The sequence below is a fragment of the Neoarius graeffei genome, chromosome 9 (genome assembly GCF_027579695.1).
Source record: "Neoarius graeffei isolate fNeoGra1 chromosome 9, fNeoGra1.pri, whole genome shotgun sequence".
In the NCBI taxonomy this organism is placed as follows: domain Eukaryota; kingdom Metazoa; phylum Chordata; class Actinopteri; order Siluriformes; family Ariidae; genus Neoarius; species Neoarius graeffei.
Window position 1 is genome coordinate 80013951 of NC_083577.1, and position 17141 is coordinate 80031091.

Here is a 17141-nt window from a genome sequence, read left to right on the forward strand (position 1 = left end):
TGTTTTTTTTGTAAAATGAGATACAGTGGATTCTCCCCATGTCCGCGTGGGTTTCCTCCGGGTGCTCCGGTTTCCCCCACAGTCCAAAGACATGCAGGTTAGGTTAACTGGTGACTCTAAATTGAGCGTAGGTGTGAATGTGAGTGTGAATGGTTGTCTGTGTCTATGTGTCAGCCCTGTGATGACCTGGCGACTTGTCCAGGGTGTACCCCGCCTTTCGCCCGTAGTCAGCTGGGATAGGCTCCAGCTTGCCTGCGACCCTGTAGAACAGGATAAAGCGGCTAGAGATACTGGATGGATGGATGGAGATACAGTGGATATAAAAAATGGACACACCCCATTAAAGTGATAGGTTTTTCTGATGTAAAAAAACAAGACCAGAATAAATAATTTCAAAACTTTTCCCACCTTTAATGTGACCTATAACCTGTACAATTCAATTGAAAAACAAACAAATCTGTTAGGGGGAAAAACTTCCATCCATCCATTATCTCTAGCTGCTTTATCCTGTTCTACAGGGTCGCAGGCAAGCTGGAGCCTATCCCAGCTGACTACGGGCGAAAGGCGGGGTACACCCTGGACAAGTCGCCAGGTCATCACAGGGCTGACACATAGACACAGACAACCATTCACACTCACATTCACACCTACGGTCAATTTAGAGTCACCAGTTAACCTAACCTGCATGTCTTTGGACTGTGGGGGAAACCGGAGCACCCGGAGGAAACCCACGCGGACATGGGGAGAGGGGGAAAAACATAAAAAATAAAAAGCATACAATAAGCTGGTTGCATAAGTGTGCACACCCTTAAACTAATACTTTGTTGAAGCACCTTTTGATTTAATTACAGCATTCAGTCTTTTTGGGTTCACACCTGCCATCGATTAAAATGACTCTGATTAACCCCATATAAAGTTCAGACATTTACTCAGTTGCATCCTCCAGCAAAAGCCAGGGTTCACAGAGAGCTTACAAAGCGTCAAAGGGATCTCATTGTTGAAAGGTATCAATCAGGAGAAGGGGACAAAAACATTTCCACAGCATTAGATATACCATGGAGCACAGTGAAGACCGTCATCAAGAAGTGGAGAAAATATGGGACAACACTGACATTACCGAGAACTGGACGTCCCTCCAAAATTGATGAAAAGACAAGATGAAAACTGGTCAGGGAGGCTGCCAAGAGGCCTACAGCAACACTGAAGGAGCTGCAGGAATTTCTGGCAAGTACTGGTTGTGTACTACATGTGACAACAATCTCCCGTATTCTCCATAAGTCTGGACTATGAGGTAGGGTCAAAGAAAAACATCCAGGTCCGGCTAAATCTTGCAAAAAAAATACATCAACTCTCCCAAAAGCATGTGGGAAAATGTTTTATGGTCTGATGAAACCAAGGTTGAACTTTCTGGCCACAATTCCAAAAGGTATGTTTGGTGCAAAAACAACACTGCGCATCACCAAAAGAACACCATACCCACGGTGAAGCATGGTGGTGGCAGCATCATGTTCTGGGGTTGTTTTTCTTCAGCTGGAACAGGGGCTTTAGTCAAGGTGGAGGGAATTATGAACAGTTCTAAATACCAGTCAATTTTGGCCCAAAACCTTCAGGTGTCTGCTAGAAAGCTGAAGATGAAGAGGAATTTCAGCATGACAATGACCCCAAAAAAGTTTTGGAATGGCCCAGCCAGAGCCCAGACCTAAATCCAATTGAAAGTCTGTGGGGTGACCTGAAGAGGGCTGTGCACAAGACACACCCTCGCAATCTGACAGATTTGGAGCACTTTTGCAAGGAAGAGTGGGCAAATATTGCCAAGTCTAGATGTGGCAGGCTGAGAGACTCCGACCCAAAAAGACTGAATGCTGTAATTAAATCAAAAGGTGCTTCAACAAAGTATTAGTTTAAGGGTGTGCACACTTATGCAACCAGCTTATTGTATGTTTTTTTCTGTTTTTCCGAACAGATTTGCTTGTTTTTTAATTAAATTGTACAGGTTATAGGTCACATTAAAGGTGGGAAAAGTTTTGAAATTATTTATCATGATCTCATTTTTTTACATCAGAAAAAACTATAATTTTAACGGTGTGTGTAGACGTTTTATGTCCACTGTAGTTTACACTGATATCAGGGTATTTAATGAGGTGGTAACGAGGCTAAATCCTCTGTATAATCGGACGGCTTTAACATATACAGCTCAAAGCCACAAATTTCAACTTTTTCTCTGAATTTTGACTTATCAGAGGACTCTATTCCAGAGACTCATAATATTTGGAGAAAGTCAGAGATACATCACAGTTATTGTTCGCACAAGACGGCATTTTGGATTCGTATATCAATCCAACATGGTGGCGGATGCATACGTCACACTATTTTGTTACGTGGTTGCACACGAAGAATTTATTGTTTGAAACAAAGTTGTTGAAATTTGTGCTACAGCTGTTTTGATACTATCTATTTTCGAAGATATTCATGAGACAGAAATTCAGGTAGAACAGCTTGATCAAAACCTAATTTTGAGGCATATCAGGTGAAAATTCAAATTCAATCCAAATTGAATGCTTGAAACTGCTCTTGTTGAATTCAGAATTGAATGCTGAACAACATACTTTTTTACAGAATTAAAATACGTTTATCTGTTCTTGAGATATTACAAATCAAAGATTGAAGAAACGGCTTAATTTTTAGAAAACGGACGTAATATTCTGTATGAGGATCACATGGTCCAAAATGGGCCTCATTAACCAATGAGAACAAATGTTTTTTTCTTCATAACTTTTCTATTTTTCAAGATATTTACATGGAAATTGGCAGGCACATCGATGGTTGTAGACTGAATACAAAGTTTGAAAAATCTGTAAAAATCAATTATGCAAATTAGTATTTGATTAGTATTAATTATGCTAATTAGGTAAACCGTTAAATTGGTACACTCTGTTCTTCAAAGTTTCACCAAATGGCTTTATTTATGCAATGTAAAGCTGATCTTAGCTCTCATATACACATCACAAAGAAGGAGAAATCAATGTTAATTATAAAATATGCATAAATAAGCATTAAATGTCATTCACATCTACCATTCTCTATCAAAATAAAAAAAGTAATAAACGATTATTTCTAATCCCCTCTTTATGCTCTGTAGGCCTTTGTATTTCTCAAAAGTAGGGCCTACTAGTGTTTAAATGAAAGAATACAAATGATTGTTTCGATTAATATTCACAGCTTTCAAGACTAACCTTAAAAAAAGCTGTCTGATCCACATCCAGTGAGCAATTTACATTACCTGAACTGAAATTGACACTCGTGTTTCTGACTTCCATTTTTTAAAATCTCATTCCGACCACTAAGATCTCAATATTTTTTATCAAAACAACTACAGTTATATTCTAAAATAGTTATTGATTTACAGAAATCAGTTTGATTTGAAAAAATAAGTCAGTAAAGCTATGAAAACTCACTTCAAAGTCTCCCGTGAAGCATAACATCAAAACTAGCAGATGGAAAATTTTGCTGAATCCTTCATCAGAAACAGTGAGAGCAAGAGAACATTACGATAAAAGTTATCTGATTGATATTCACAAGTGATCCAGTTGGAAACTGATCAGAAGGGAGAGAGTCTGACCGCTTTCCCATGACTCAAAAAGAAAATCACTGGCAGTTTCCCGTTGTCACGCAAGCAGAGCGTGAACTCTGTTGTACCGACTTCAACCTGCCGTTACTCCTAAAGTACTGAACCAGATAAATTTCTTTGGAAAGCAGAAATTATAAGCTTTTTAATGATGGTATTCATGATAGAAAAGATTCAAGAGTTAAGTTATGACAGGTTTGGAAACCAGGGCTTTGAACCGGGTCAAGGAACGAAAACGAAAACCGGGAACTTTTTCTATTTCACATGGAACAGAAACGAAACCAGAAACTTTATTATTTTTTATGCTCCGGAACAGAAACGCTTATTAAAAATAATGGTAACCGGTTAATACCGGTTTTTATTTCGTTCCTCAAAGTTTCCGTAGCCTACAAATAAAAAAGCCATTCTTCTCCTGCGCAAGTTTCTATGACCCGCTGGGGTTCACTTCCTGTGTGACGGTCGCTGACTGAATGGAGAGAGCGGGAGGGTGGACTACTATCACGTCTCCACATCTTAAATAAGAGGTAAATATTGCAGTCTATCGTTATTCAAAAACGTCAATTTCAAACACGATATCAATATATTTGTCCACGTTAATGAGAGGCTCGCGAACATTAAATGACGTTAACCTCTGTTAGCCTATCAATGCATAGGGCCTGACTAGCCTTTGGTAACACACTAAATGAATTATTTTTCATTTTTGGAACTTTTTCTGTTTGTGTAGATGGGAAGACATACTGAGAATCCAAATCGCCAACATTTGAAATAATAATTGTTTTGAATTATTTCTTGTCTTATTTAATGAAGGTTGTAATAGAATTAGCCTACATTTGGCTTAAGCTGGATGAGACAGAGACATAATTTTATAGCCATTTGTTAAACAGCTGACAGGGAACGTAATTAACCGTTCCGGAAACGAAATTTTTTTGTTCTAACCGGTTCGGGAACGTCTATTTAATGGTGGAACCCAAAACCGGAAACGTTAAAATTCCGTTTCTGTTCGGAACGAACCAATAGGAAAAAAATTCTGGTTCAAAGCCCTGTTGGAAACTTAAATGAGCATCTGCATGGACAATTTTCACAGCACGGCCAGCGAGCGTCTGATACACCTAATAACACATTGGGCTGCTTTCCCAAGCACACATCGAGTCTGGTTGTAGTCCAAAAAATCCTCAATTAATTCCACTAAGTACATAATTTACTCCAAGGCAAGGTGTAATCTAAATCAGATCATCCCATAAACTGAACCGGGATGTGACTAATGGCCTTCTGGCTCATTGAAGCAGCTCTTTGGGACTTACCCCATCGGAATCGTCCTCTTCTTCCTCGCAATACTGTTCAGCTGCATGAGGGTCTCCAACCACCTTTAGGTCTCCAATAATACCCTGAAAGACAGACATTCACATCAATGAGCAACTGTGTGTATTAGCGCAACTTGTAATCTACATCAGGTTTCCTCATTGTTTTCTCACTTAATCAAACAATTAATTCAATCTGATGTTGCCCACGTCAAAAGAATTAGGTCTGTTTATCCTTGTTCTTTATGACCATTATTGAAACTGGGTCCCTGAGTTGCTGGGTTTCAGTCATGTGACTTTTCTTAGTGGTTTTACCGGAAGTGAAATAGCTGGTGGTCTAAACGGCTGCCGTAGCGCAAACAACTAGCGATAACTTATCAGAGTACGCTCGTAATCTAGAAGCCACTGCTCGCTTTAGATATATTCAGAAGATTGCGATGTGCAATGGAATCGACCCCGACAGTCTGGGAAAGAAGGATTTGTCGTACGATCTCGAGAACTACCCTTCAGTCGCGTTCCCCGACATCTCGAACTATCTGGTGTTGCAGACGTCCTTCTACACCGCAAAACAGATGAAAGCGTGGAAGAGTATGGAGGCTTATAACTTTTTTGTATGTGGCTGGGTAAAGGGCCTCGCTATCAAGTCACTGCTGAACGAATCCTGGATTGTTTTTGCCCGTGTAAGTATGTTTTTTTTAAGCTTTTCGTTCACATCTTTACAACGAAGCGCTGCAAGTTGAAGTGTAAACAAACAACAGTTGGCTTGATTCTCACTTGTGTTGGCTCTTATCTCTCAGCTAAATCATTCACAAAGATCATCAGAAACCCCTTTAAAGACCTGGATCTTAGTTAAACAAGATGGAGAAGTGATCACGGCGCATTGTAACTGTACGGCTGGGGAAGAATTTTGCTGTGACCTTCATGCATGTGGACTTTGTGAGGAGTAAACAAAGAATCGGCTGGAGACTTTAGCGCTTTGTGACTAAAAAAGTACCGTAAAATAACGACACATAGCAAGAAAAGTACTTGGAAAACACTAAGGACAGAGCTGAGAGGGAGATACAAACCTTTCACCAAGTGATCACTGCATGCAAACTCGAGCATGCTTCGACTCGGCTCCCTTCGATTTCAGTGAGAGGTTCAAAAGCCACCTTTCTCCACGTCTTATTAGTTCACGGGGAACCCTGAAGAAACTTTTATCAGTTTCATGGTTTGATCGATTCGAACAACCTAAAACAACGCAAGCGTAAGGCATTTTTCATGCGAGCAATGCACCTTCTCCGTACAAACGCTTTGTCAACTGAGCTTTGGTTGACCACCAGCTAAACTTGAATAACGAATGAGGTGGATGTGACGTCATGTGAAACCCAGCAATATAAGGCCATTCAGTCTACAAAACACACATTAAGAGCTTTTCCAGATGACATAAACCGAAATTTATCTTCACATGTAGCTAAATTTCTCCCTCACTCAATGCCAGCGTTGAGGTCAAAGGTTTACCTCAAGAATGCATTCAAAGGAACTTTATGACACCTTAATTGAGCTTTTGTGGTGCACTGTGACCCTGACTGAAAATCCCACACATCCGCAGTCTCAACCCGGCTTTGTCAAACCCACAGAGCTGCCGATTAGTGCGCAGCTCTAATGAGGGCAAAAAGATGATAATCATATCTAGCGTAATGAAGCTTGTAATTATAATAGCTGACTCATTACGAAGACATTGCTGATGTCACTCTACAAGGCCACATGAAACACGACGAGATCAGAGGAGTCGTGTTGAGGCGCATCCCACCCATCTGCTCCTGAATGCCTATTGTGAACCTTTAGTCCAGCACTGAAAGTGGTGCATTCCTGCTGGTGCAGGCGCCTCACTATGGTTATGGGCAGACAGCATGACAGCGCTGCCATGGATAATAGGTCGGAGGGAGATAACCATCCAGTCTCAGTGTGGTCTGATTGCTTTGTAGATCAAGATGGCATTTTCAGACTCACTTCAATACTTGGAGTCTATGTTTAAGACCTAAAGAGTACACGGATATAATAAATCCGTCGACGATACCGATTACAGTGACAGTTATGGAAGTTCATGACATGATGTGTTCAATGGGGGGGGGTGGAAGTGGGAAAGTCTGAACCGAAATATGTGGGTGATTTCATGATTACAATATAATTTCGTTTGTCTCATCTCATCTCATTATCTCTAGCCGCTTTATCCTGTTCTACAGGGTCGCAGGCAAGCTGGAGCCTATCCCAGCTGACTACGGGCGAAAGGCGGGGTACACCCTGGACAAGTCGCCAGGTCATCACAGGGCTGACACATAGACACAGACAACCATTCACACTCACATTCACACCTACGGTCAATTTAGAGTCACCAGTTAACCTAACCTGCATGTCTTTGGACTGTGGGGGAAACCGGAGCACCCGGAGGAAACCCACGCGGACACGGGGAGAACATGCAAACTCCACACAGAAAGGCCCTCGCCGGCCACGGGGCTCGAACCCAGGACCTTCTTGCTGTGAGGCGACAGCGCTAACCACTACACCACCGTGCCGCCCGTGTTTAAAATAAAATTTATAAATTATTAATTTATGTTTATCGTATATAATTTGTGCTGGATATTTTATTTGGCATTAATAAAAACATTTTAAGATGCCTAAATTTGCGGATGTGGTCTAATCTCGCGTACGTTTCCGATTCCTTTCCGCTCTTCCGTGTTTGAGATCTCCGATCATGGCAGAAGAGCAGAGCTCCTCTAGTGAAGCTCACAGTGCTTCAGAAGTAAGTGCTGCTTTAAAAAGAGGTACATTAACTGTTAAAAAGTCAAGAGTATTAGTCCTAAGTATTAAAAAGTATTGAAAAAAGTATTAAAAAGTATTAACTAGTATTAAAAAGGACTTTGTATCGCACAGATTGTTCAATTTAAAGCGAGAAATAGACAGTGTATAATCTGAGGAGCTGGTTGTGGTTGCGCAGCACTTCATATGAGAGGAGAATGAAATCGCGGTTGGAATCATAACGCCACAGACTCGGAAGTGGGAGTGCGAGTGCGCAAAGCGAGAGCTGTCAATCAAAGCGAGAGCTGTCAATCATGAGCGCATGCCGCGCTCAACTTGGAATGTGTCAGCAGAATGTCAGAGTCTAAACAATAAACTTACAATAAATGAAGGATCGGTCAGTGGAGAGCTCAGCTAAGCTCAGCATGTTTAATTCCCCAAGCCAATGACAAGAACTTTCGTGAGAAATAACGCGAACGTCTGCATCATGCGGGATTTGCGGGCGGGAGCGGGACAAAATATGGCAGGCACGGGCGGAAGCGGGACTGGAAATCATAATTCTTTGCGGGAGCGGGACTGCACAATGCGGGAGCGGGACTGAAAATTCTGTCCCGCGCAGACCTCTAATTTCCACCTCTTTTTTTGGGAGGGGGGGTGCCCAATGGAACACCAGTGTACTAGTAGCCAGGGTTAACTAGTATCTTTGCTAATTACATGAGAATATGTCCAATTAATTACTTAAAATATATTTTAAATGAATATCTCATCTCATCTCATTATCTCTAGCCTCTTCATCCTGTTCTACAGGGTTGCAGGCAAGCTGGAGCCTATCCCAGCTGACTACAGGCGAAAGGCGGGGTACACCCTGGACAAGTCGCCAGGTCATCATAGGGCTTAAATGAATATATATATTTTTAATCTATGATTTTATAACAGGTTTGGACATCCAAATTGACCTTCTGAGTCAATACCACTATATATGGGGGAGGAAATTCAGATGATACAACTTCCTGTTGAACATGTGATTTGTGGAACAGTCTCAATAGTGTCTTCAATTCTTTTAATTTCATTTTACAGACAGTACCAGTCAAAGAAAGAAAGAAAGAAAGAAAGAAAGAAAGAAAGAAAGAAAGAAAGAAAGAAAGAACAACTTTATTCATCACACACTTGTGAAATTCCTCTCTGCATTTAACCCATCTGAAGCAGTGAACGCACACATGTGTACACACATGAGCAATGAGCGCACACACACACCCAGAGCAGTGGGCAGCCATGCTAACAGCGCCCGGGGAGTAGTTGGGAGTTAGGTGCCTCGCTCAAGGGCACCTCAGCCCAAGGCCGTCCCATATTAAAGTTTGGACACCTGTACTCATGCATAGGTTTTTCTATATTTTGTATTTTCTACATTGTAGAACAACAGTGACGACATCAACACTATGAAATAACATACGGATCATATATGGAATTATGTGGTAAACAAAAAAAAAAAAAGGCTTCAATGAGGCCATAGCTCATACTGGCCAAGATGCCCTTAAAATCGTAAATATGACAGGTGGCACCACCATCTTGACAACTTTCATGCACACCCACCTGGGGAACATTGCATGTGAGTTTGATCAAAATCCAATCAGTCCTGTAGGCCTATCAGTGCTTCGAGAAACTGGTCCGGACCCACATCATTTCACACCTCTCACCCAGGTTTGACCCTCACCAGTTTACCTACAGAGCCAACAGGTCCACAGAGGACCCAGTAGCCACAGCTCTCCACCTTGCTTTGTCCCACTTGGAGCAGCAGGGGAGCTACGTGCAGCTGCTCTTTGTGAACTTCAGCTCCGCCTTTAACACCTTCCTCCCGAACAGACTGGTGACCAAACTCACAAACCTGGGAATATCTCACACCATCTGTCACTGGATTAAGGACTTTCTCACTGATCGCTCCCAGAGAGTGAGAGCAGGCCCCCACATCTCCTCAGCATCAGCACTGGCTCCCCTCAGGGCTGTGTGCTGATAGCCTGGGCCCGCCCATCCTAAGCGTGACGCAACACGAGGGCCTGTTGCGAGCTTAGTCTGGCCAGGCAAGCTATCTCCAGCTCTTCCAAGCTCCGGAAAAATCGGGAGCCAATCAACTTTGAGCATCTCCAACGGCCCTGGGTAGAGGCGTGTTCAAGGCAGTGACGTAGTAGAATTGCGACCGGAAGCCATAGATTGTTTACAGAATCATACTGTATTGAAAGCATTCAACGGGAAGTTCTCATTGAAAACAGAGCAAAGAGCAGCCCTGGAGGTATTTATTGAAAGGAAGGACGTTTTCGCCTTGCTCCCGACCGGCTTCGGTAAGAGTTTAATCTACCAGTTAGCCCCGCTAGTAGCCAAATCAATGGGGCTCAGTGAGAATCCTATCGTCGCGTGACATACGTCAGAGGAAAGAGTGATATGATTGGTTTAAGCTTCATCACAGCCTTTTCTGGCTTCGACCAGTAGCAAACTGAGGCATTTCAGGGAGGCGGGTCAACCACGGGCTCTGGGAAACGGTTGGGCTGAATATCTTGGCCAGACCAATAGCTCGTAGAGCTTTGAAGTCGCATTAGCCAGACTAGTGTGCTGAGCCCCCTACTCTACACCCTCTACACCCATGACTACATCCCTGCCCACTCCAGCAACAGCATCATCAAGTTTGCTGATGACACCACTGTAGTGGTGCTCATCTCCAGGGGAGATGAGTCTGCATATCGGGATGAGGTGGAGCGGTTGTCAGAGTGGCATACAGATAAAAACCTGGTCTTAAACATCACCAAGACTAAGGAGCTGATCATAGACTTTAGAAGGAAGAAAACGGACATTCTGTCCCTGTTCATTAGTGTGGAGAGGGTCTCAGAATTCCAGTTTCTGGGAGTCCACATTCAGGACGACCTGACCTGGAGCCAACACCACAACTGTCAGCAAGAAGGCACAGCAGAGACTTCCTGAGAGTGCTCAGGAGCTACCATCTTTCACAAAAACTTCTGGTGTCCTTCTACCGTTGCTCCATTAAGAGCATATTGACTTTCTGTTTGTGTGTGTGGTTCTCCAGCTGCACAGCAGGAGACAGGAAAGAGCTCCAGAGGATCGTCACTCTGGCCCAGAAGCTCATCGGCTGCTTTCTCCCCTCCCTGGAGGATCAGTACAGTTCCCGCAGTGTAAAAAAAGCACAAAACGTTCTCAAGGACCCATCTCACCCCAGATATTCTGTGTTTGAACTGCTGTCCTCGGGCAGATGTTTCAGGACATTAACAGCTAGAACAAACAGGCTGAGGAACAGTTTCTATACCAGCACCATACGGGCATTAAATAAAGCAAACCTGTACATTCACTAACATAATATGATACAATACGAGATCGTGCAATGCCCTCCACACCACAGGACGTGAATGTTTGCGAGTGGTGATTGTTGTTTTATATAGCTTTCTAAATGATTTATTTATCTTATTTTACTATTTTCATAGGATTTTTTTTCACCAGGGACTGCATTCCAATTTCGTTGTATTTATTTACAATGACAATCAAGATATTCTATTCTATTCTATTCTATTCTATTCGAGGAGGAGTAGCGATTTTTGTAAATTGTAGACGGACGACAATGACGGATGACGAACGAATGCATAAGGTCATCTGGCCTGGCCTGCAGCCGGATGAGCTAAAAACCAAAATGCTTCATATTTTAGAGTCTTCAAAGTATCCAGTGTTTACCTTGATGACGCTTTGCACACTATTGGCATTATTTTAACCAGCTTCATGAGGTAGTCACCTGGAATGCTTTTCAATTAGCAGGTGCCTCGTCAAAAGTCAATTCGTGGACTAGTTTCTTGTCTACTTAAAGGAGAACTGAAGTCATTTTTAAACTTGCTTTATTTCTTAATTAACGTGTTATTCAATTACGTTTTCGGTTTTAGTAACCTTACCGTATATCGTGACTCGTATTGGCAACTAATTGCAATTAAATATTATACTTATCGGCCTATTCGGTTTTTAGCCGTGTTGAATTTAGTTCGTTTGGTCCACGGCAGGCGTCGCTTATCCGCGCGATCTTCACGAGACTTGTGCGAGACTTCGAAACGTGAAGTGTCAGCCAGGTGTCAGTGCCGCCATTTTGGAAACTGTTTTCCAAACGAAATATCGCACAAAAACGAGTTTAAATGACGATTACTGCCTACTTTTTTCAAACTTTCCTGATTGCTATCAAAACAAACAAAACTTCTGGCTTGGTTACATCAGCATTCGAAAGAGGGCGCGCGCGTCTTTTGACAACGTTGGCAGATGTTGGTGACTTTGATTTCCGCTGTACGTTTTACTTCCGTCCTACGATGTCTCGCACAGGTCTCAACGAATCTCATTTATGGCCATTGCTTTAACATATGGACTGATATATTACCAGTGTTGGGCACGCTACTTTCAAAAAGTAATTAGTTATAGTTACTAGTTACTTTTCCCAAAAAGTAACTGAGTTAGTAACGGACTTACTTTGTCATAAAAGTAACTAATTACCAGGGAAAGTAATTATTCCGTTACATTTTGTGTTACCCCCCCAAAAAAAAAATCAAATTCAATTAGTGTAATCATAATAAAAGTGAATGTTAAATGTGTTTAATGACTGAAATTGACACTTAACAGAACCAATTAATAACGTTATCTACACTATATTAATATTTTTTGTGGGACAATGTGAGATAAGACATCTATCAAATGTAATATATTTTTGTAGTTATTAAAATTATGTTACTAATTACTGGCCACTGACGAGGACAAACGCTTTGTTCCTCGACATAATGTGCATTGCACGTAGACATTTTTGCCTTTTATTTCAAGTAATGAAAAGTAATGGCTGTATTTCCAATTTGAAAGCGCAGTGCTGGGCTGACCGCTCGCCATCGCTGTGTCTTCTGATTGAAAGTGTGCGCAGTAGTGCAGTAGGCGGAGCCTACCTACGTATGCTGTCCAAATCTACTCTGATTGGCTTACTATGCCGTTGTCTCGCGTCTCCCCGCCCCACAAGAAAGCAGAGTAAAGAAAGGCTGAACGAGCAGCGTGCCAGATGAGAACAGCTTTAATAAAGTAACGCAAAGTATTTTATTGTAAGTAACGGGAACGGCGTTATAACGATGTAAAAAGTAATTAGTTAGATTACTCGTTACTAAAAAAAGTAACGCCGTTTATTTCTAACGCCGTTATTCCCATCACTGTATATTACAGAGCATATTTCAAACACTCCGAACTTGCTATAGCAGCGACTAAATAGCTATCAAAAATGCATTCCTATATTTAATAAAATGAGATAAACAGAATTTTGATAATAAAAAAATTGCCTTCCGTTCGCCTTTAAAGTGTTTGAGGCCGTCAAACAGGAAATAATAATTAAAGCCGCAAGCGGCCTCGACGGGCCCTCGCGCCAGCGGCCAAGGGGGGCGGGGGCATGTGTCCCCACGAAATACCTTCCACAGCTTCTTCGGCAAGAGACATTACTCCCGCAATGGCGACAAAGCACAGAATTGGACACATGGCAACGATAGGGTCTCGCACTGTACGGTGCTCGGGCCCTAATAATAATAGCGCCCCAATAAGGGTCTTGTAAAGAGTTTGCTTGCCAAGTTTGACAAATCAGAAGCTGCAATATCATTTCTGCCATAACCAGCACCCCCAGGGGCGAAAGTGCACAAAATTTGGCGTACATGTGAGGTGAGCTAGGAAGAGTTTGCGTATGAAGTTTGATGACAATTGAGTAAATAGAAGATGAGATATAGATTTTTGAAGAATAAAATTTTTGGTTTTTCCCATGTCAGTAGGAGGCGCTATGCTGTACATGAGCGATTATGAGTTGGAAAAATAAGTGTCTACAACAGCAACGCACTATCACAAGGTAGTGGTGTGAAGGAAAAGCATTATGGAATTATTTACCAAAAACCCGTTTTGGAGCAATTGCGTGGGCCAAAAACAGCGCCCCCCATGGACGAAAATTCCCAAAATGTGGTATACATGACATGGGAGGTAGTAAGAGGGTGGCCGTGAAGTTTGACCAAATTTGAGGAAAGATTGGAATTTTTGCCCAAAAATAGCGCCCCCAGTGGCGAAATATCACAGAAAGTGGGTAACATGTCAGAAGCCCAATGAGTGATCTGCCTGTGAAGTATGAGCAGTTTTGAGCAAGTAGAAGATTTGTTATGAATTTTTAAGCATGTAAAATTTTGCATTGAAAATTGATTGACGTATAACTTCTGAACGGTTTATGCTACGTGAAAGGTATTTAGTAACCTTTGTCAGCCATGTCTGTAGATGAAGTGTATCAATTTTGGTGACATTCCTATGAACGGTCTAGGAGGAGTTGCGCCGTCTTCGTGGCCATGCATTTCGCACAAAAGTGAAATTACCTCACTTCCAGTTGGGCGTGGCTAATGCATTGGCAGTACATTTTTGTCCGGCTTAGTGAGATACATATGCGTACCAAATGGCATGCCACTACTACAAACTACATGGCAACCAGGCACCTTAATGCGGGAGGCCAAAATCACAACGAGTTAGGGGGCGCAAAAGAGGCCCTGAGGCCCGCCTGGATCTGGGCTTCTGGTTCTCAGTAGCGGTGGCAGTCTAAGAAAAAGGAGCCAAATTTCGTGCGTTGTCGACCATGGCAAGCGCCCCAATAAGGGTCTTGTAAAGAGTTTGCTTGCCAAGTTTGACAAATCAGAAGCTGCAATATCATTTTTGCCATAACCAGCACCCCCAGGGGCGAAAGTGCACAAAATTTGGCGTACATGTCAGGTGAACTATGAAGAGTTTGCCTATGAAGTTTGATGACAATTGAGTAAATAGAAGATGAGATATAGATTTTTGAAGAATAAATTTTTTGGTTTTTCCCATGTCAGTAGGTGGCGCTATGCTGTACATGAGCGATTATGAGTTGGAAAAACAAGTGTCTACAACAGCAATGCACTATCACAAGGTAGTGGTGTGAAGGAAAAGCATTATGGAATTATTTACCAAAAACCCGTTTTGGAGCAATTGTGTCGGCCAAAAACAGCGCCCCCCATGGACGAAAATTCCCAAAACGTGGTATACATGACATGGGAGGTAGTAAGAGGGTGGCCGTGAAGTTTGACCAAATTTGAGGAAAGATTGGAATTTTTGCCCAAAAATAGCGCCCCCAGTGGCGAAATATCACAGAAATTGGGTAACATGTCAGAAGCCCAATGAGTGAGTAGCGTGTGAAGTATGAGCAGTTTTGAGCAATTAGAAGATTTGTTATGAATTTTTTAGCATGTAAAATTTTGAAGTGAAAATTGATTGACGTATAACTTCTGAACGGTTTATCCTACGTGAAACGTATTTAGTAAATTTTGTCAGCCATGTCTGTAGATGATGTCTATCAATTTTGGTGACATTCCTCTGAACGGTCTAGGAGGAGTTGCGCCGTCTTCGTGGCCATGCATTTCGCACAAAAGTGAAATTACCTCACTTCCTGTTGGGCGTGGCTAATGCATTGGCATTACATTTTTGTCCGGCTTAGTGAGATACATATGCATACCAAATGGCATGCCAGTACTACAAACTATATGGCAACCAGGCACCGTAATGCGGGAGGCCAAAATCACAACGACTTAGGGGGCGCTATAGAGGCCCTGAGCCCCGGCCAAGTTTGGGCTTCTGGTTCTGAGTAGCGGTGGCAATTCTCGGAAGTGGTGCCAAATTTCGTGCGTTTTCGCCCATGGCAAGCGCCCCGAAAATGGTCCAACAGCGGAGAAAAATAAAGAAGAAGAAGAAGAAGAAGAAGAAGACGGAAGAATAATAATAGTGAACTCTTACAAGAACAATAGGGCCTTCGCCCATAGGGCTCGGGCCCTAAAAATACAGTAAACAGCCCTATTCCATCCACAACTGTAGAAATCCAAGAACCGCTCAAGTAAGTAAAGAGAAATGACGTCCATCATGACTTTCAGACATGAAGAAGTGTCTTTTAATTAATAAAAGAAAGAATTAGAAGGTGTGTCCCAACTTTTGACTGGTACTGTAGATCCAGCTCATTCCTAGGATCACCCATATGGTAATTAATTAGGGTACTCCATCGTGAAAAATGCTACTTGCACACACTGTTACAGATGAGATAATCCAAATGGCTAAAAGTCTGCAGTTCTCATCAAATGATCAGAAAGGGTTAGTCAGACCATGATCAAAACGACAAAGGGCCATTTGGAGGCTGACTCAACTCGATTTGTATTTCCTTGTTCTGGAGAGGAGTGTTCAACTCAAAACAAAGCCCCCAGTGTCCTCGCTTATAAACCCATATTACTGGGAGTATGTCTGAGGAGAATCACCAAGAAAAGCTGTAGCATTTGTACACTGATTAAGAGAGTTAGGCCAAGTTTACATTAGACCGTATCTGTCTCGTTTTCTTCGCGGATGCACTGTCCGTTTACATTAAAACGCCTGGAAACGCCGGGAAACGGGAATCCACCAGGGTCCACGTATTCAATCCAGATCGTGTTAGCTCCGGTGCTGTGTAAACATTGAGAATACGCGGATACGCTGTGCTGAGCTCTAGCTGGCGTCGTCATTGGACAACGTCACTGTGACATCCACCTTCCTGATTCGCTGGCGTTGGTCATGTGACGCGACTGCTGAAAAACGGCGTGGACTTCTGCCTTGTATCACCTTTCATTAAAGAGTATAAAAGTATGAAAATACTGCAAATACTGATGCAAATACTGCCCATTGTGTAGTTATGATTGTCTTTAGGCTTGCCATCCTTCCACTTGCAAGTGGTAAGTGATATGCACTGAGATCACACACACAGCGGCTCAGTCCCGAATCACAGCTTGTGCACTTCACTCACATGCTCTGTGAGCTGCGCAGGGCCGGAGTGCGCAACCTCCAGAGGGCACTCGCTGCTCAGGGCGGAGTGATTTGGAGCGCATGATGCCTGCGGAGCCGAGCGTATCCGTGTATTGGTGTTGCTGTGTGCACGCGAATCGTGTATTGGTGTTGCTGTGTGCACGCTAATCGTTTTAAAAACGTTAATCTGATGATCCGCTGATACGGTCTAATGTAAACCCCACCTTAGCCTTTCAATGATGCTCATTCTACAGCACTGCCTGACAACATCTTTCTATCTATCTATTGCTGTGTTCACATATATACCGGTACGATAGTGGTATAACTATCGATACAAAGTATACCGGTACAGTTTAGTGCATCTGTCCACACTAGCGAGAAATGTTTGCGGTTTTCTTTCACAGTAGTTGAAATGCGCGTGCGCGAAATGTTTCCGTGGTTACCGAGTAACTTCCTTCCGAGAATATGGCAGATGAAACAACGTGTGTGCTTGTTGTTGTCAGTGTACAGTCTGTATTTCTGGTGGTCATTTATTCAGTCGAATCGTATAAAACGCGCGAGGCAGTTGAGAAAGAAACAAAGAAAAC

At 42.5% G+C, this 17141-nt stretch overlaps 1 protein-coding gene across 5 annotated transcripts in view; it reads right to left on the bottom strand.

Moving 5' to 3' along the window:
- Positions 1 to 17141, bottom strand: part of col18a1a (collagen type XVIII alpha 1 chain a) — a 327724-nt gene that overhangs the window by 124289 nt on the left and 186294 nt on the right. For all 5 annotated transcript variants that reach the window (XM_060930350.1, XM_060930349.1, XM_060930347.1 and 2 more), the window contains one exon: positions 4927 to 5010. In XM_060930350.1, the coding sequence (XP_060786333.1) occupies positions 4927 to 5010 (84 nt within the window). The remainder of the gene's footprint in view (positions 1 to 4926; positions 5011 to 17141) is intronic.